The following is a 21,404-nucleotide window of genomic DNA, read 5'->3' on the forward strand; positions in this document are numbered from 1 at the left end:
TAGTCTAAAATCTGCCTGCCTTCCCGCCATTACTATTATTCTCTAGCTGGTACTGCCCGTTTCTCTTTCCTTGCTTTCTCTACAGGGGTGCCCCTCTGTTAAACTGAGCAATACTCTTTCTCCTGTCTCTCTCACACACGTTAAAAAAATCACCCAGAGACGCCTGCATAAAGCCCATGTGTCTGGATGAGGGTGGACAGCACAGAAGAAAACAAGGGAGAGATGTTTGCTATCCTTCAAAAGCAGAGAACAATTTTAAAAACAAGGATGGACATAGAAAGCTGATTTGAGAACAATCTGATAATCATTTCCCAGCCGTCAGACTGAACAAGTGCATGCGTGAAAATACCTTCCCGATACCCAAGGGAACCGTGTGAGCGACCGCAGCACCTAGCTGAGGCAAGACAACAAGAAAGGATATTGAGGATGGCAGAGAGGGCAGCTTTAAACTGTCCCTAATCCCAAGCAGCACAGCATAGAAATGGACACCTTCCAGCCAAGGGCAGGACAGAGAAGTAAGACCCAAGCTTTGTTTTGGACCTCAACACTGGTGCTGCCCCAGTGAACCCAAAACTAAACCCCTATGAGATCCAAGCTAGTACTTGTGACTTGGACCTTCAAGCCTGCTATACGCCACAGTCTTAGGCTCTTGGCAAACAGCTCACCTCAAAATCTAGGCCTAATTCCTTTGTGAAGGAGCAGAGAAAGAAAAACTTTAAAGATATAACACAAAAATTTCCAAACTCATGGAAGGATATAAATGTCCAGGTAGAAGCATGAAAGTCTCCAATCTGATTTTACATATACCACAACAAATGGGGTTGAGTTCATCATTAAAAGTCACTTATTAAAAACAGGCCAGCTGCTAGGCAGTGGTGGCGCACGCCTTTAATCCAAACACTTGGGAGGCAGAGGCAGGTGGATTTCTGAGTTCAAGGCCAGCCTGGTCTACAGAGTGAGTTCCAGGACAGCCAGGGCTACATAGAGAAACCCTGTTTTAAAAACAAACAAACAACAAAAAAAAAACATAACAGGCCAGCAAATGTCTTCCTAATCTAAAAGTCAGAAACGATATTGTAATTATAACTCAAAGCTATTTATAGAAACTCATAGCAAACATCAGTATTTAATGTTGAAAAATGTTTCCTTCACAAAAGGATACCTACCTTCAATGCTTCAATTCCATAGACCTGCGAATGAGTAACAGGGACAGAAAAAGGTGCCCAGAGCCATAATCATGGATGGCACAATTTTATGGTTTTATGTCAACTTGACACAAGCTAGAGTTATCAGAGAGGAAGGAGCCTCAATTGAGAAAATGCCTCCATGAGATCCAACTGCAAGGCATTTTCTTAACTAGTGACCAATGATGAGGGCCCAGCCCATGGTGGGTGGTTTCATCCCTGCACTGGAGGTCCTGGGTTCTATAAGAAAACAGGCAAGCCAGAGGAAGCAAACCTTTGAGCAGCACTTCTCCATGGTCTCTGTATCAGCTTCTGCTTTAAGGTTCCTGCCCTGCTTGAGTTTCTGTCCTGACTACCTTTGGTGATGAACAGTAGTGTGGAAGTCAAACAGAGTGTTTCACTTTCAACTTGCTTTTTGGTCATGGTGTTTCATTGCAGTAATAGAACCTCTAACTAAGGCATCAAGAAACTCAAATGAGATGCTGCCTCAAACCAGTTAGAATGGCTATCACCAAAAAGACAATCGAGAATAAGTGTAAATGTTGCCATGGAAGAAAGGGGGCCCTGTAGCTGTGAATGGTGATGTAAATCCCCACAGATACTAAGAGAAAGTCAGTATGGAATTTCCTCCAAAAACTTGAAAATAGAACCACCATGTGATTTGACAATTTTCTGTACTGTGAACATAAACCAGAGAATTAAAATCAGTCTGCTAAAGAGGCCCCAGTATTTGTTACAGCTTGACAGTCTCCACATCTGGAATCAGCCTAAACAGCTAACCTTAAAACAAAGAAGACCCTGCCAACTGAGACAACGTGGATGAACAAGAACATTACATGGAGCAAGGCAGGCACAGAGAAGCTGCATAATTTCACTTTAGGTGCCGTGGGAAAAGGACCGACTCAGAGAGAGAGAGAGAGGAGTGGGGGTGAGGAGGGGGACTGAAGCCATAATGGACATAAAACTTCAGTCAGGAAGAATAACTTCAAAATGGTCCATTGTACAACATGATAAAAAATATACTGTGTTCTCAAGAAATCTCTGAGGTAATGCTTCTTTAAGTATTCTTACTACAAAATAAAAAACAAAACTAACCAACCAACCAACCAACCAACCAACCAACCAACCAACCAACCAAAAGAGGTAATACACATACCTTGATGTAGCCATTCCACAGTAAATTTAAAATACTATACCACCTGAGATTGTGTGTGTGTGTGTGTGTGTGTGTGAGAGAGAGAGAGAGAGAGAGAGAGAGAGAGAGAGAGAGAGAGAGAGAGAGAGAGAGAGATGCTGGGATTGAACCAAAGACCTCACACATGCTAGACAAGCATTGCACCACTGAGCTACACTGCCAACCCCAAATATACATAACACTTTTTTTTCAATAGTCAATTTTGAAAATGGTTAAGCTTTTTCAAACAAACAAACAAACAAACAAACAAATAAGTAAAACAAAACTCTACCAAACACATACAAAACATCTGAAAAACAAAGGGAGGAAGGTAAGCAATAGTTACTGTTTTTACCCCAGTGCAGCTTGGGGGTAGCAGCCTCTCTGCCATCCATCTGGACTGGAAGTTCACCAGAATCTGAAGATGGAAAGACCACGGGTGAGATCCCACAGAGCCTTGCTCTTTCCCAGCTTCCGTCTATCCTTCACCCTGCTTTTCATCTCTGATTCTACTTCTAGCCTCATCTGCATGCATGGCTATCCCAGCCCTGGAAGGCATCAGTGCTCTGTGACTCTGTGGCCAACCCCTCTGACTCCTGCTTTTAGCCTCTTTTCCCCAGCAAGGCTTTTCCAACTCTTTCCTGCCTTTTGAGTTTCTTTCCCAACTACCTGCTCCAGGTCTCAGCCGTACATCAAGTTCCATCCTTGCCTCTTCGTGCCTAAATATTGTCTTCCTGCATCAGACATCATCCTGCTCCTCTGATCCATCTCAGAGCTTCTGAACCCTTCACCTTGGGTCCATCTTACCCTCAGGCACAGAACCTGGGCCTCCAGGCATGATTACTGGTTTCCTTTCTGGGTCAGTATTGTTGTGGGTGTTGGTGGTGGCATCTCTTATTCTGTCAATCTGTACGGTTTCACAGTCTTCCGAGAGTCCATCTTCAGGCAAACTTGGAACTAGAAAGGATTTTGTTTTATAAACACTTATTTCCCCATTGCATCAGGATTCAATAGGAAATGAGAGACCACTCTGAAGACAGAGAGGGTTGAAAACTCTGGGAGAGGGCCTAAAGGAACCTAGCAGGTAATGGCAAGGTGATTAGGTAGTCAGAATCTGGAGCAGGGTTGGCCTGAAGGAGGGACTTGGGGGAGGGGAAGTTTGGGAAAGGAGAGTTAAAATGAGTCCCAAAATAGGGATGGAGGAATCCTGGAATTTGCTTTCTCTATTCTCTATAAGCATTTGCAAATGTCACTCTTGTTAGGAATATTGTAGGAAGCTGGTTAGAAAGAAAACTTGTCAAAGAAAGCAGAGACCTGAGACCAGAGCCAAGGTCTGAGCCAAGCATGGGCTGGATGGGGACCAGGTCCCAGAGCAAACAAATTCAGAATTAACACCCTGTCTTTCCCTACAGGGAGCCTCCCTGGTCCATAGTGGATTCTGTCTTCCCAGCCCACTCTAGTCCCCTAAACTCAACAGTATGTGAATGAATAATATATTATGCAGTACAGTTTCATGGTTTTTCTGTTTAGTTTTTTTTTTCTAAAAAAAGTTAAGTTACAGAGAAAAATAGTTGGAAAGTTAATAATAGAAGCCTTAACATGGAATGTATCCCTGGTTGTGTACTTTGTCACAATCTACAGTGGTTAGAGCTGCCTTAATCTACAATGGTTAGAGCTGCCTTTCAGGGTTATGGGTGTGATTACAGTCCTTACCCCATGTATGTGCATCACAGCCTGTGCCTCTGCTAGCTCAGACTATCGGATATACAGATCGATGGCTAATTGTTCACTCTTCAGCCCGTCTGGGTGGGTTGTTAGTTTTGCACACCCATCGAACCCTGCCATTGGCATCATTAGGATGCCATTTCCAGATAGAGTTGCTCCAGATCACACACTCAGGAAGACTTTACCTGTTTTGCCTGCTTCCCTCCTCCCCACTGCACCCCTCCTCCCCACTGCACCCCTCCTCCCCACTACATCCCTCCTCCCCACTGCATCCCTCCTCCCCACTGCAACCCTCCTCTCCACTGCAACCCTCCTCCCCACTGCAACCCTCCCCCCACTGCACCTCTCCTCTCCACTGCACCTCTCCTCCCCACTGTACCCTTCCTCCCTACTGCGTCTATCCTCTCCACTGCACCCCTCCTCTCCACTGCATCCCTCCTCTTCACTGCATCCCTCCTCTTCACTGCATCCCTCCTCTTCACTGCATCCCTCCTCTTCACTGCATCCCTTCTCCCCACTGCATCTCCCCTCCCCACTGCACTCCTCCTCCCCACTGCACCTCTCCTCCCCACTGCACCCCTCCCCCCCACTGCACCTCTCCTCCCCACTGCACCTCTCCTCCCCACTGCACCTCTCCTCCACACTGTACCCTTCCTCCCCACTGCATCTATCCTCTCCACTGCACCCCACCTCTTCACTGCACCCCTCCTCTTCACTGCATCCCTCATCTTCACTGCATCCCTCCTCTTCACTGCATCCCTCCTCTTCACTGTATCCTTCCTCTTCACTGCATCCCTCCTCTTCACTTCATCCTTCCTCTTCACTGCACCCCTCCTCCCCACTGCACCTCTCCTCCACACTGCACCCCTCCCCCCCACTGCACCTCTCCTCCCCACTGCACCTCTCCTCCCCACTGTACCCTTCCTCCCCACTGCACCCCTCCTCTTCACTGCACCCCTCCTCTTCACTGCATCCCTCATCTTCACTGCATCCCTCCTCTTCACTGCATCCCTCCTCTTCACTGCATCCCTTCTCCGCACTGCATCCCTCCTCCCCACTGCATCTCTCCTCTCCACTGCATCTCTCCTTCCCAATACCTCCCTCCTCCCCACTGCATCCCTCCTCTCCACTGCATCCCCTCCCTCTGTTCATCACTGACCACAATCCCACCCACTAATTGCTTCTTATTCCCACACTGTGCACCTGCAGAAAGACAGTTAGGAATTCAGGCTCCTGGATATTACTATACTTTCAAATGCTAAAAATTTTGAGTAGAAGATTTTGAAATGTATAACAATTATTTCAGTAGCCACTCTGGAGAGTTGTTTTGCTTGTTTGGGTTTGTGTTTTTGTGTGGAGGTGTGGTGGTAGATGGAGAGGTGGTGCAGTGGTTAAGAACACTTGCTGTCATGCAGAGAGGACCTGGCTATGGTTTCCAGCACCCACGTGGTACCTCACAACTGTCCATGACTCCAGTTTCAGGCTATCTGACACTGTCTTCTGTTATCTTAGGGGACAAGGAACACACATGCTATATATACATAACTGCAGACAACACTACACACACATTTAAAAAAATCAATCTTAAAACATTTTAAAATTTGAGCTGTTAATTTTAAGAAATTTCTTTTTAAATGACATATCCCACCTGGAACCTCCACAGCAAGTCTTCCAAAGTGCTAGACATGTGTTTCCAGAGATGAGTCTTGGAATAAAGAAATAAATACTAAAGCATACATACCGAGGTGATTCGGTGATTTGGAGAGTTGATGATTCTCAGTTTGATTTACCTGGATGAAGCTGAAATTTCTTCTATCATTACTTCTCCAGACTGAGGAATAATAGATTTCATAGTGAGTATTCATGATAGATACACAGACAGAAGAAAATACTCATTTAATGCAACGGTGAGAAGCTTGGATTCTGGAAGCAGGTACAAATGACACTGACAGAGAATCTGAAGTGACAACAACAACTACAACAACAAGAAATGTCTGCAACAGTGATGTCATGATGCAACATGACTATAAATGCCCTTCACAGTGTCACTTGACATCTGTCTGGTGCATATACCATTGTCACATCCCTTTCATAGGAGTTGACACCAGGGCCCAGACAGGCCGGGTAACCTGTCTAGGCTCACAAAGGCAGAATTTCAACTCAGACATTTCTATTCCGTCAGGATCTTAAGGCATAACTGAATCCCAATATTTAGATGGGTGAAAGATTAGATCCTCTGAAATGAACTTCTCATTCTCTGAATCCATCATCAACTTTAAGTTATTGAGAAGACAAATACAATACCTGTATCAATATCTGATATATCAGAAAAGAAAACCATAATAATCAATGCCTGGAATTTAGAATATTCCAAATTAGTAATAGTTTAAATATCTATTAAGTTGAGAAAGTAGAGGGTTTTATTAGAACATCAAGGGAAGCCAGGCAGTGGTGGTGCATGCCTTTAATACTAGCATTCTGGATGCAGAGCAGGCTGATCTCTGTAAGTTCAAAGGCCAGTCTGGTATACAGCTCCAGGACAGCCAGGGCTACACAAGGAAACCCTGTTTCAACAAATAAACAAACAACAAAATAAAAAAAAAATCCCAAAGGGTTTTTTGGTGCTCCATCTTGTCTAGAGAGGGATTCCCAACCAGTTAGCCCAGTAATAGCAAATGAAAGTATCATATAGGGAGTCCAGCTGTGTCATGATCCGATGAGGTAAACCCAAGGAGAAAAATTTGCTGCCTCACAGAAGGAGCATTCTCATCACACCCTTCTAACCACCACTGGACACAAGAGCAGAGCAAGTAGGCAGTATCTAGTCATAGTCAAGCAAAGCACAGGCAAACCACTGTGGGTCCACATATACGGGCAACACATACAGAAGTTGGAACCTTTCTACACAATCCAGAGGACCAAGGCCCCAATATCTAAACCCTAAACTTGGAGAAACTATAAATGTAGATAATGTTGTGGACATCAAAAACACAAGAAAAGAGCATGCCCACACTTACAGTGTGTGGGTGAGTTTTTTGTTTCTTTGTATTTTGTTTGTCAACAAAACAAGGTAAGATCATCTGGGAAGAGGGAAGAATGATTGAGAACATTTCCGATATCTGATTGACCTGTAGGCAAGTCCCTAGAGGCCTCTTGATTAATGACTGACATGGGAAGGCCCAGCCCACTGTGGGTGGTGTCACCTTGCGTCAGTGGTCCTCAGATATGGAAGAAATCAGGCTGAGTAAGCCATGGGCAGCAAGCAGGTAAGCAACACTCTATAAGACGAAATACACCCTTTCCTCCCCAAGTTGCTTTTGGTCATGGTGCTTTATCACAGCAACAAAGGCAAACTGGGAACCATGGGATAAGACAGGAATGTTTATAGAGTCAACAAGAACAGACCCTCAGATGAGGACGGATCTAAGGGTGACCAGGTCAGGCTTGCTTGAGAACAGCTGCCACTAGGTCCTAAGGAGAAAAAAAAAAATGTTCATTTCAGGAGTTGGAGCAGGTGGGTTCTTTATGAAGCAAAGGCTATATAGCACAGTAAGGCACCAATCCAGAGTTCATCTGGAGCTGTTAAATTCCCCCTGATTCTTGAGGTCAGACTAAGGTCATGGGGCAGGGTACAAGGGTCACCCCTGGCTGAGTTGAGTCCTGCCTGGAACATACTAGCACCTGGTGATGATTTGTCTTCATATCCCTGAAGAAAATAGTCCCACATGGGTCCCCAGAGCTTCCCTGCCCTGTGGTCTTCCCAGGACCATATCTCCTTTCACACAATGGCCTCAGACTATATATCAAATGGCCCATGCCTGCTGGCCTTCTCCCCAGGATTCAATGACTGTTTGCCTCCCTTCGCTCCTATTCTTGTTTCCTTCCTGTATTTTCTCTTCATATTTTCCCCACTTCTGTTTCATGTTTTCATGATTGGCAGTACACGCTCAAGAACATAGAGTCTGCCTCAAGAATGCCTGGATTCTTGCTTCTTCATTTGACCCTGTGAACACTCCACACATGGTCTCTCCCAATTGCAGCTTCCTCATCTATAAACTGGGCATCTGAAGGATACCAGTCCTTAAAGGGAGTAGGGTTAGACAGGAATCAAGAGTAGATGCTAAGCAAAGGAAGAAACTAAATGGATTTGTCTGCCATTGTCTTTAATTCTTTCTGTCTATTATGATACTGAGCCCCTTATCTGAATTTAATTAAACTATAAGACACACTACTAGTGTCTGGAAACTTGGTTAGTGTGGGAACATCCCACCCATCACACACATGGGGTAAGAGATGTAAGAGTACACAGAAAAAAACAGGAACATCTTTCTTACAGAGTGTTTCCCCTTTGAGGCTACTGTGGACCATAGAGTTTCACCCTTTGCTATGTTCATTCCATTGGGGGCTTTTCTAAATTGCAGTGGCTTCTGAATAGTCAGTATCTTTCAATCTGGATTCCTGACATGACACTGGGCCCAGATTCCTTCATCGTGGGTATCAGGGTGACCATCTGTTGTCATGGTAGCTTTGCCAGGATCCTATATCCCATTAGAGGTTGGTCAACTATTGATTCTCAGATGCCTCTTCCTTCCAAGGCTCATATATTAAAGGTCTGCCCTTCAGAATAGCACTAATGGATTCTGGTAATAACAACAATCAGCAGAGCCCAGTAGAAGGAAGGTGGATCACCAGGGGTCTACCTTTGAAGGGCCACAGGCACCTCCTCTCTTGCCTTTCTTCCAGGACCCCATGAAGTGAACAGCTTTGCTTCAACAATTCTGTTACTTTGAAGTTCTGCCCCAACATAGGCCTTAAATGGTGAGGTCAAACCATCTGGACTAAAGTCTCTAAATCCATGAACCCAAAGAAATTGACTCGCCAGGTTCTGTTTTGTTTTTGAGAGAGTTTTCCTATGTAAATTGCTGGCCTCAAACTCACAATTCTCGGGCCTCAGGGTTTTGCATGTCCAGCTCCTCTTGGGTAATTTGTCCCAGTACTGGAAAGTTAACACCAGGCTCATACCCACTACCTGCCTTGCTGTCTTTATTTCTTCTGATTCACACTCTTCTAATGGTCACCTTTATTTCCTATTCTCAGAGGAGATAAGAAACTTTCTGCAGCTGTAATTACCTTGTTCAAGACTTAGCTGGGAGTTGGGATCCTCTCCATCACTTCCTTGGAAACACAATTCATTCGGGAACTCTGAAGTAGGAGGAGAGGGAGAGGGAAGAAGAGGAGACAGCCATTAGACATCTCTAACAGGGAATAGGGACTGTGTCTCACAATTACACATTTAGGAATTTCTAGCTTTCCAGTCACTCCAAGTTCAATGGGTTTCCTATGACAAGGTTCACCCATCATGCCCTGGGAGACAGAATTCTCCCAGAATTGACTTTATGCTGCCCACACAGAAATGAAACACTCAAGGTCAAGAATAAAAAAAAGAAAAAGAAACTCTGTGAGCTGTGTTCCTCTTCCAGTGTTCAGAGGGCAGTGAAGGAATACATCAGAACAGAAAAAATAGAAGCAAAACATGGCTCCCAGGGTATCACAATGGTAAGAAGAAACAGGAGGTTTGCATGGATCAAAGGTCTAGGATCTGGCACATACCAAAGGGAAGTCCCAGGCAGCTTTGAAGATGGGCAAGATGGGGTTGAAAAGCTGGCTCACAGATTATTGGTTTCTATGAGCCTGAGGTGCTATACTAAGATGGATCCTGCACCCACAGCTGAGCTGTCACTCAGGTGGGTGGTAACCAATTTGATGGACTGCCATGTATATCATTCTAAGGGTTCCCACTGAAGAGACACAACAGTGCTACCCTACTGACAATCAGCATGTCTAGTCCTGTCCTCTTCCACATAAGCTGATGGTGGTATGCCTCCCATCGTCCTGAGAGCCTAAACGCCCAGCAGCAGAGCTCTGGAGGGTGTCCACTGTAGCCATTAGTCATAAGTTTTCAGATGACGCATGACACATTAGTTTTGTACTGCTATATCCTCAACTGGCCTGTATGATATATGGCAGATGATAAAAAAATTAATATATGTTTGTCAACAGCAAAAAGACTGTGCTCTCAAGGGGCGATGTTAAACCCAATTACCATTTTTAAAGCTTTCACAAATGGCTTTCAAATGAGGGTACTTCTCCATGTTGACTTTATTGAACAATTCATTCAGGACCTCCCTTTTAAAGTTCTTCTCCAGTTCTTCCAGGGCTCTGTAGATCACTTTGTCTACAGGGACCAGTGCTCTAAGAGACTCTTGCAAATCCTTAAATAAAAATATAGAATAGAGAAAATTTCAGTGCAGGCTTCTGAGTCACAGAAGATCCCTGAAAAACAATTATAGTAAGGGTACCCCATCTCCTACAAACATGTCTTCTAGGGGTAAGCTTTATGTTTGCATGACTATTTCATATAACAAGTAAATATTGTCTCTTTGAAAGTAATCACTGGTACCTTTGGGCTACCATCCTCATTTCTATGATATGTGAGAAGGGCCACCTTTGAAAGGGAAACATAGGTTAAAGTCAACAATGTGGCTGGTGAGATCACTCAGTGAGCAGAAGCACTTGCCACCAATCCTGATAGTCTGAATTCAATCCCTGGGAATCAGATGGTGGAAGCAGGAACCAACCAGCCACAGTTGGTTTCTTACTTCTCCATGTGCTCAGCAGCTGACTCATACATATATGACAATACAACACACACACACACACACACACACATATACACACACACACACACACACTCACACACACACATGCTCACAAGTAAATTAACAATAAATTTAATAGTTTTTTAAGTGTGTAGAGGGGCTGAAGAGATGGCTGGGTGATTGACAGCGCCTGCTGCTCTGCAAAGGACCCAAGTTCAGTTCTCAGCACCAGTGCAAGAGCTCACAAACATCTGTAACTCCAGTTCCATGTGATGATTCAGTGTTCGTTTCTGGCCTCCATGGGTACCAGGCACACAAGTGCTATGCACACGTAGATGCAGGCAGAATAGGTGTACATGAAAGAATAAAGATAAATACATTTTTTTTAAAAAGGCAAACTACTGTATATCTCATAGCAAGGCTAATTTTGGAGTATATTTGGCAGGTGTCCAATGGTGTTCTATTAACAGGACAAGTCCTGGCCTTTTATTTAACACTGATTTATCACGAAGGAAATAAGATATCCATTCCCTCTGATTTTGAATCCTACTGGAGAGTGGCATATTCATTAGGCAAAAGAAACACTAGAGGGGCTAGAGAGATGGCTTAGTGATTAAGAACAGTGGCTTCTCTTCCAGAGGTCCTGAGTTCAATTCCCAGTACCCCCATGGTAGTTCATAACCATTTGTATAACTCCAGTTCCAGAGGATCTAGGGCATTCTCTTCTAACTACCAAAGGCACCAGGGGCACAGTTGGTGCACAGATATACACACAGACAAAACACTCATACATATAAAATAAAAATAATTTTTAAAAATATTAAACACTCTGTAGGTTTTAATGTTTTCAAATCTAGGTTTTTAAAATAAACATTTCTGACACTAGAATGTACTAACTGAAATTTTATGAAGTCAGTTTGATAAAATAATTGAACAGTTAATTAAAATCACCTTTGAGTTTTAGTTCATTTCCTTAGTTTAGCTTCATTTAGATTGCATATATTACATGGTGTGACATGTGCGAGCCATTGCTCATCCATGGAGAACTCCCATTCTGATCAAGCTTGACTTCAGCAATACTCACTGATGCCAGAACGTGCCATGGGACAGTGTTCTCTCAGACAGAAGCAGGCCCATCTCCTGGGGCCTCTGCTTCTCCTCTCCCTTAATACCCACAAAGAACATACCCAGAAATATTTTCATGATAGGTATCACTTACAGGAAACCAAGATTTTAAATCTGAGGTGATAATTCTGATTCATAATTGATGAATTTAATATTGTAACTGATACTTCTACAAAGTGCTATGAGAGTCCATGAGCTTTCTTGGTCAAAATTTAGTCCTGGGGCTGGAGAGATGCTAAGTGATTCAGAGCATGTGTAGCTCTGGCAGAGAACCTGGGTTCCATTCCCAACACCTATATCAGGTGGCTCACAATGACCTGTAACTCCAGTTTCAGAGAATCTGGAGCCCTTTTCTGGGCTCTGTGGGCATTAGCTCCTATGTGAACATGCACACATATGCATGCATACATACACACATGCATACACACACACACTCACAAACTCACACACATACAGGAACACATAAATACACATATGAACCTAAGAAATGAAATCTTTTTAAAAAATTAAGTCCAATTTTAAAAACCTCTTGGTCATCAATTTGAAGTTTGGATCCAGGATATCAAAGTGTAACTTAATTTTGAGCTTGTTTACTAGATTATGATGAGATAAATTTCACTTACATCATACATTTTACCAGTGATAAGTTCATGGTCTCGGAGGCCCTCAAGAAAAGGAAATGCAGTTTTTATCGCATTAGAAATAGCCACTTTCTGTCTCTTGAAGTGCTTGAATATACATTTTGGGGGAAACCTGTCTGTGTTCTCATGTTCGCTGGACATCCTAGAGGGGAAAATACCATGGGAAGATGGTTATCAGTACAATAGATGCTTGCGGAAACTATAAGGTTTTATACATGAAAGAAAGACTTTGTGGAACTAACACACACAGGACAAATGTCTTGAGTTAACCCCAATGCATCAACAGCTAACCTGGAAGCTCTGGGTTCAAGTGAGAGAGACGCTGCCTCATTCTATAAGATGGAGACTGATGGAAAGGGAAGCTGAGCATTGACTCTGGCTTCCTCACACATGTGTGCACACAGCCATGTGCATCTGCACATACATAAGCTCTCACACATGGGAATGTTTGTGTATACATGCATATATACTGCAGTGTTGAGAACCGCACTAGCCCACGTTCAGGTGCCAAAAATGTTGAGGCCCGAGCTGCCCCACTTTGGGCAGCCAAAAATGTTGTGGCCCTCTCCACTCCACGCTTGGCAGCCACCGTTTCCCGACCCAAGTTGCTGCTCCAGTCTGCGGGTCAGGGTTCAGTAAGAGAGAGAGTGAGGACGGACTCGAAGAATGGAGACCAGACAGAGTGTGATTCAAATCCCGTTTATTCTTCAGTCTCTCTTCCAAGTCCAAATCCCAAGTCTTGAGTTCCTAATTCCTAGTTCCTAGTTCCTAGTTGTACTCCTGTGTTCTCTGCTGAGTGTCTAATGTCTGTCTACTCCTACTCCTAGTGTCTGAATCTCTGTTACTCCAAATTGTTCTCTAAGTTGTACTGTCTAAAGTGTCTGATTCTCTGATCTCTCTTCTGTCTGCCTCTCGCCTTTATATGTCTCACTTCTAAGCCATGCCTTTAGGTCATGCCTTTAAATCATGCCCTTAGGTCTTGTCTCTAAATCTGATCTCTAAGTCACACCTTTAAGTCACACACCTTTAATCTCACACACCTTTAATCTCACACACCCAAGGAAAGATCCTGGGTACCTAAACCATGATGTTATCAGAGTGTGCTCAGCTGTTGTAGGCTATTGTAATCACATCTCTTATCAGGGTATATGGCTCAAGATGGCTGCAAAGCTGATAGCCACTTTCTGCTAAAAGTCGGCTCCCAACATTGCAGACCACTGTCATATAAAAAATTAAATTAAACATAATGCTAATTATGATTTGAAAATTCAACTACTAGTTGTTCTCATACAGAATTGATGAAAAGTAATGTTCTCACCAAATTATATGGAAATATTTCTGGAGGTATTGCTGGTAGCCAAAAATTAGAAGCCATTGAAATGGCCTTTAATTGGTGAGTAGAGAGATAACACTGGGCAATCTATGCAATGAAATATTATTATGCAATAAAAAGGGACAAAATGCTAGTACATTCTACAATGTGAATGAATCTCAAAAGTATTTGTTTTTTAATGAAAGAAGCCAAACACAGAAGGCTACATGATATATAATTCCATTTCTACAAACTGCCCAGAAGTGAAATCTATGCAGACAGACAGATGTATTAGTGGTTGCTCAGACTAAGGGGGACAAGAATGGACTGTCCATAGTTGCAAGGAATTCTTTTAGGGAGAGGGGAGGTCTATGTCCTACACTCGTACTGTGGTGCTGGGTGCACAGCTCTGTAAAAAGTCATTAGATTTATATTCAAATTTATATTCACATTTTATTGCAAATAAATTGCATTATAAAAGTTGTCAAAAATGATAGTCAACACTCAAAAGACTGAACAAAGTGAGAAAGTTGACAAGATACACTTTCAAGCAAAAGATGAAAATTGAATAACGAACACACATTGTGTCTTTTTTTTTCTTTTTTTTTTTTCTTTTTCTTTTTTTTTTTTTTGCTTTTTAGAAACAGAATTTCTCTGTGTAGCCCTGGCTGTCCTGGAACTCACTCTGTAGACCTGGCTGGCCTCGAACTCAGAAATCCGCCTGCCTCTGCCTCCCAAGTGCTGGGATTAAAGGCATGCACCACCACCGCCTAGCAACATTGTCTTGATTGGTTTTTTTTAATTTGTTTGTTTTGTTTGATTTCTGTCAACTTGACACAAGCCAAAGTTCTTTGAAAAGAGGAAGTTCAGTTGAAAAAGAATACCTCCATAACTATGGCCTGTTAGGCATGTCTGTGTGGCATTTTCTTGATTGATGGTTGATGTGGGAGGGCCCAGCTCACTTGTGGGCACCACCTCAGGACCTGTTGTTCTCAGATGTATAAGAAAGCAAACTGACCAAGCCAGTGAGCTGTGCCAGCACAGTGTCTGCTTCAGTTCCCGACTCCAGGTTTCTGCCTGAGTTCCTGCCCTGACTTCAAGGATGGACTATGATGTGGAACTATAAGCCAAATAAACCCTTTCCTTCCCAACTTGTTTTTGCTTATGGTGTTTCATCGCTGCCATAGAAACCAAGCTAAGAGATTACCTGAGTGTTGTTTCCACAGTCTGAATAGGAATGCCAGGCAGTGACAGATAACATTATGTTAAAAAGGCATCTTTGTTGATGTCAGGATGTCTATGACTTAGTCCCCAACACAGAATGACCAACCAGTAACTACCTCCCTCTGACTCAAACGCAAGAACTGGAAGATGAGACTAACCTTTCCCATGGGCCACCAAAGCCATGTGTGAAGGGAAAAGAAGCATTTGCTTTGAATACATTGTCCCTCCCCAGTCTAAGATTAGCCTTACCAAGATGGGGACCCTGGACCTAAGGTCTCTCTGTACCAGGGAACCAGAAACAAACATAGAGCTCCCCAGAACTCTGAGGTGCCCTGGAGGAGGTCTCCATCTCTCTTGCTCAATGAAGACCACTGAATGACACAAAAGACCACTGAAAACAGCAAACAGGGCAGGATGATAAGATGGGGGTACATCTGTGTCTCCACTGTCAGTGGCACTCTTGGTGGGAGAGCCCAGTCAGCTGCTCTGCCCTGCCAAGGCAGTCCATCCGTCCAAGGAATACACTTACCAGTCCTCCCCTCAAGCAACCAATCTGGTCACAAAGCCTGTCCCCAGGACAGTATATTGTCTCTACCTCATAGCAGAGTATAGGTTTGGCTCCACCCAACCAAGGAGCATAATAGCAAGCAATGCCATCTGGCTCAGAGCCCAGCCTATGACCTCCCCTAGGCAAATTTGAAGAGACACCACGACAACAGCAACTCTTCGAAAGGAAAGCATTTAATTGTGGCTGGTTTAAGGTTTCCGAGGTTTAATCTGTTGTCATCAGGTCAGAGTGCATGGCCAGATGTAGACAGATGTGGTGCTGGAGAAGTAGCTTCGAGTTATAGAAAAGAGAGACCCTAGGCTGGGAACGGGCTTTTTGAAACTTCAAAGCCCACCCCTAGAGACACACTTTCTCTAACATGACCGCACTTCCTAATCCTTTCAGATAGTGCCACTCCCTCTTGACTAAGTATTCAAGTCTATGAGCCTATGGGAGCCATTCTCATTCTAATCTAGTCACACAGTTCATTCACTGTTCAGGACCCACTGTGAAGGCACCTCATGCTTTATGACAGAGGGGCCACCATAGACAATGGTAGAGAAGAGAGAGCCCAGAAACACATAGGTCCCTTTGATGATTAATCAGTGATGTCCTTAGAAACCAACAGGAATCAAATATAACCTCAGATAGAAAACAAAAAACCCTACCCAGGTTACACGATGTGGTAAGCTAGGTGTGGTGTGAGCTGCCCAGTGTCCAACCATAAGCGATGGGTGTAACCACAGCAACCATATAATAAACAAAGGACACTGGAGTGGAAGATCCCATCTGGAAGAATGATCCAGAAGCCATAAGGAAACTTTTCTTCTCTTAGCAGACAAAAACTGATAAACAGGCGGTGAAGACAGACAGGAAGTTAACAAGATGTAGGTTACAGAGGAGCTTGGAAAACCATGGAGATGAGCTAGGACCCCTTGTAAAATTTATATTATCCTTCATCAAAATGTATTTCTTTAAAAATTAGAAATTAGGAGATGAAGAGATGACTCAGTGATTAAGAACACTGGCTGCCTTTCCAGAGGACTCAGGTTCAGTTCCCAGCACCCACATGGTAGGTCCCAAGTGTCTGGAACTCCTGGGAATCTAACTCTTCTGGCTTCCTGGGACACCAGCATGATATGTTGCACAGACATACATGCAGGCAAAGCCCTCATACACATAAAATAATGAAATCATATTTAAGATTAAATTAGAAATCGGACTAGTTAGGCTGCTCAGTGACTTGATCCACAAGTGTAAAGACTTGAGTTCACATCCCCAGAGCTCACATAAAAGCTGGATGCTATAGAACATGCGTGCAATTCCAGCACACCTGTACCTCCATAGGTGACAGAGACAGGAGATTTCCTGGATGCCTCACCTTCCAACTAACCTAGTGGACACAGAAGCAAACAAGAGACCCTGCCTCAAACTTAAACAAGGTGCAAGGAGACCACAAATCCCCAACATTGTCTTCTTATCTCCACACATGTGCCATGACACACACATGTACACACACACACACACTGCATTCATATACACATATATACACAGAATTCATACACATACTCAAATACAGGCACTGCATTCATACATATACACTGCATTAAAACACACACATACACAGAGCATTCACACACACATACTCACATATACCCAGCACTCATACACATACACACAGACTGCATTCATACACACATATAAACAACATTCACACACACACATAGGATTCACATACATACACATACACTCACATATTCACACACTTCATTCATACACACATATATAAACAACATTCACACACACACACAGGATTCACATACATACACATACATTCGCATACTCACACACTTCATTCATACACACATATATAAACAACATTCACACACATACACACACTGCATTCATATACACACACACACTCACACATTGCATTCACACATACATGCTCACATAAGCACAGCATTCACACACACTCACACATAGACACACTGCATTCACACACACAGACAAAATTTTTTAAAGTTAGAAATGAAAGAAACAAAGGTACTAAACATTTAGTCATTGTCATGGGGAAGCCCTGGGGACAGCCCTATGAATGCAAAGATAAAAATCCTAAAGAGGGTTGCACAGGGGGCAGTGAGAACCGGGGAGCTAATGTGGCTGCAGGGTAGAGTCCTTTTGCCTAAAAGAAGACAGATGAAAAGAAACAAACTTTTCCTGAATAAAGATAGACTCACACATGTTACCTGAAGAAGACAGAACTGTGATCCAAACAAAATAAGCAAAAACTCATGCCAAGTCCAACAGGGCAGGCCTTTAAGCCCAGGGATTCAGGAAGCTGAAGCAGGAGAATTAAGGTTTCAAGGCAACTGGGCAACTGAGTGAGACTGTGTCTCAAATTAAAAAGTAAAGGGAGGGCTGGAGATAAAGTTCAGAGGTAGCAAACTTGCTTGACAACCACAAAGCTCTAGGTTCAAAGGCAGGTACTGCAAGCAGAAATACAAAACCCCAAGGGCGCTTGATTTTCTCAGTGGCTTCTGTTATCACTTTACTTATGGATGCTTATTTCTTACAAGGTCAATTCTAAAATTCAAATTTTAACTTTGCATAAGAGACTATTCACCATACACAGTGTCAAAAGACAAAGGAGAATATATCCACCATTTCTCAGGATAGTTAGGGAATGCATAGAAGAAGGCGTAACATCTGACTAAAGATAGTGAAAAACAAACCAGTGACAGGAGAGAGAACTGAAGGGCTAGTGCACAAAAAACCAACCCATTTCCTGCTTAATAGGGAGACTGAGAACCAGCACACATCTCTATTGTCTTTTCATACTCTGGCTGAGAGAGGGAAGACTCCTCATCTCAGTAGCTAGGGGCAGGGAAGTGCATTGACTTTGCCTCCTCAGAAGCCATTTGGCAGCATCTTAAGCAAGTGGTCACTAACACCCTTTGTCTCGTTAGTTCTTTGCTTAGTATCTCTTTGATATACTAGTCTATAAGCACAATCCATTATATGGCCACCGATCCTACCACTTGTGGGTGACAGTCAACAGTGGTAGTGAACAAAGGTTCATCTAAAAGAGACTGGTTTAAAACTTAAGGAAAGGACTGGCAAGATGGCACAGTGGTAAAGGATGCAGCAGCCAAGCCTGATGACTTGGACTGAATCCCAGAAACCACACAGAAAAAAGAAGGGACCAACTCCTCTACTTTGCCCCCTGACTCCACAACACACACACACAAAGCTGCCATACATGTGACACATAAATAAACATAACATCGAATTACACATTTCTTGGTTCGTATGCAAGTGCTCTGAACAGCAGGGAGCTGTGAAAAACAAATCAAGTAAATGTACACTCATTACACTGAGGGCCTCGCCGCCAAGGTTTCTACTTTTCAAATACGCTAAGGCTGAAAACACAGGACAACATTACAGAATGAAAATACACATTAATGAAAACAAATTATACACGGAAATGCATTGGGAAAGATAAAGGAGCTGGAGAGATAGGTCAGCAGTTAAGAGCAATGATTGTTCTTCAGAGACTGGAGTTCAGTCCCTAGTCTGCCAGCTCCTAGCTGGCGATAACTCCAGCTACAGGGGATCTGACGCCCTCTGCTGGCCTCCAAAGGTGCATGCCCCAATAGTGCGCTCGCTCGCTCTCTCTCTCTCTCTCTCTCTCTCTCTCTCTCTCACACACACACACACACACACACACACACGCAGAAGTGCCCAATAAATATTTTGTAGAAAATAAGAAATACCCAGGAAATACCCAGGTATGGTCTTGTATACCTTTAATCCCTGTATCTGGGAGGCAGAGGCAGGTGGATATCTATTGTGAGTCTAAGATCAGGCTGGCCTACATAGCAAGTTTCAGGTCAGCCTGGACTACATAATAAAAAGACCAAAAGACCCTGTCTTAAATTTAAAAGTAAATAATACAAGGAAGATTGAGCCCAAGGAGCACGGTAAGTATATGGGGGACAGTGAGGGTCTTATCCTTTCTATATTTCCACAAGGCTGAAAGCTTATAAACCACATTTTATTATGAAATGGTCCTGTGGTCTAGGCCAGTAATCTTAGTCAGAGGATTAAGACAAGAGGATTACAAGTTCAAGGCCAGCCTAAGCTATAGAATGAGATCCATGCTGGTGCGAGTACCTTAGCAAAATCTTGAATCAAAAGTTTAAAAAAATAAATAGAGATATATAATCAAGTATATTCAAGGCCTGAGGTTCAGCTGCATTACTGAAAAAAAAATGTATTACTTCCTTTGTACTAACAAAAACACTGCCTAATACTTATAAGTAATGGCACATCTGAGTTTCCACTGCTGGAACAAACAGAATCCTATTTCCTGTCAGAGGTGCCATCCACCTAGAACAGAAGACTAAAGGGAAATAAAAACATGTGGCTTGCCCTGACCTTTGAGATCAGGGACCTTGCTTGTCTTTTATCTTCCTTGGATCGAGGTCTGACAGCGAGAGCTTAGACCAGGAGTGAGCCTGGGGACAGCTTTCTTGGTGACAAATCCTGCCAGACAAGTAGGAGACCAGGACAGCAGGTGCCAACTGTTTACCCAGCATCCTCTGCTGTTTGGACTTCTTCCCTGAGGTGACCTTCCTACAGTAGACCTGCTCTAATGCCGAGAAAGGCAGAGGGACTGCGGGCACTCAGGTCACAAGATAATGACAGAACCATGCCACAGGAGTCCCTGTCAGCCATGGCTGAAGTCTCCCCCTGACAGCTGGGCACAGGTCGAAAAGAAGGTTATGACTTGTGTACAATATGGCAAGCCGATCTTGGCAGTGGATATCTAAAATAAACAAACACAAGTGTTCGGGCATTCTCTCTCTCTCTCTCTCTCTCTCTCTCTCTCTCTCTCTCTCCTTCTCTCTGTCTCTTGCTGTCTCTGTGTCTCTTTGTGTGTGTCTCTTTGCCTCCTCCCCCCAAATCTGTCCGCTCACACTATGGGCCAAAGCTACTTCATTTCAGGCAGTTTGGACTGACTGAAGCTTCGGCCACTAACTGAAGACAGAATAAACTGTGTTGTCAGAGGGAAAGGTTACAGAGGGAGAAAGACTCACCTGGGGCCGAGGCTGCTCTCTTTCATCTTCCAACACCTGCCTGGGGCCTGGGACAGTGAGCTCTGATCCCTTGGTGTCTGCACAGTTTTCCAGCCTGTTTGCTGTGGCCCACAGCTGAGAGCAGGAAGTGAGCCCCAGTCTGAAAAAGCCAGAGAGGGCTCCGCCCTGATGGGGAAAAGAGAAACGAAAGTGTTTCTCTAATCTCAAGGGTGCTGCTGTGGGACATTGTCCCACCCTTCATTTTTTGGAATGTTATAGAGGGGTGGGGTAAGGAGAAAGGGGACCGAAAGGATTGCAAAAGGGTACACCAGGACAAGCTGAGCCAGTTCCTGAGAGTGCCTTCTTTATGCAAAGAAGGGAAAAACAAACAAAACAAACAAACAAACCAATGAAAACCCCACATAAACTCAAACCATTCCATCTTGCTCCTGTGTCTAAGAGGGGAGCATGCATTCCCCAGGGTTGGTGGTGATCCCTCTTTTGTCATGTCCCTGGCTGAAGTGACTTGGGAAAGGAGACAGCAGGGAAGGAGGACTGAGGAGATCCCTAAACTCCATAGACACATTGGGTCAGAGCACTGTTTCTGAGGACTTGTCATCCCAGCCTACAAGTCAAGGGCAGGAGGAAGCTGCCACACTGGCCACCAAGGCATGAGGACAAAGACCTGGTCCACCCTTCTGAGGTGCAGCTGTGATAAGTAGTGATGAGCTG

The 21,404-nt window shown here is 43.8% G+C and overlaps 1 protein-coding gene across 6 annotated transcripts in view; it reads right to left on the reverse strand.

Moving 5' to 3' along the window:
• Positions 1–20,844, reverse strand: part of LOC117722331 (nuclear autoantigen Sp-100-like) — a 64,742-nt gene extending 43,898 nt beyond the window's left edge. For all 6 annotated transcript variants that reach the window (XR_013104620.1, XM_076914883.1, XM_076914882.1 and 3 more), the window contains exons 1-8: positions 20,694–20,844; positions 12,491–12,650; positions 10,187–10,355; positions 9,214–9,285; positions 7,489–7,554; positions 5,825–5,914; positions 3,166–3,315; positions 2,714–2,776 (exon numbers count right to left, since the gene is read on the reverse strand). Coding sequence is in view for 5 of the 6 variants with exons in the window: in XM_076914883.1 (XP_076770998.1) it covers positions 2,714–2,776; positions 3,166–3,315; positions 5,825–5,914; positions 7,489–7,554; positions 9,214–9,285; positions 10,187–10,355; positions 12,491–12,650; positions 20,694–20,719 (796 nt within the window). In the remaining variant the exon portion in view is untranslated. The remainder of the gene's footprint in view (positions 1–2,713; positions 2,777–3,165; positions 3,316–5,824; positions 5,915–7,488; positions 7,555–9,213; positions 9,286–10,186; positions 10,356–12,490; positions 12,651–20,693) is intronic.
• Between the last annotated feature and the right edge of the window lie 560 nt (positions 20,845–21,404).

The sequence above is a fragment of the Arvicanthis niloticus genome, chromosome 17 (assembly GCF_011762505.2).
Source record: "Arvicanthis niloticus isolate mArvNil1 chromosome 17, mArvNil1.pat.X, whole genome shotgun sequence".
Taxonomy (NCBI): Eukaryota; Metazoa; Chordata; class Mammalia; order Rodentia; family Muridae; genus Arvicanthis; species Arvicanthis niloticus.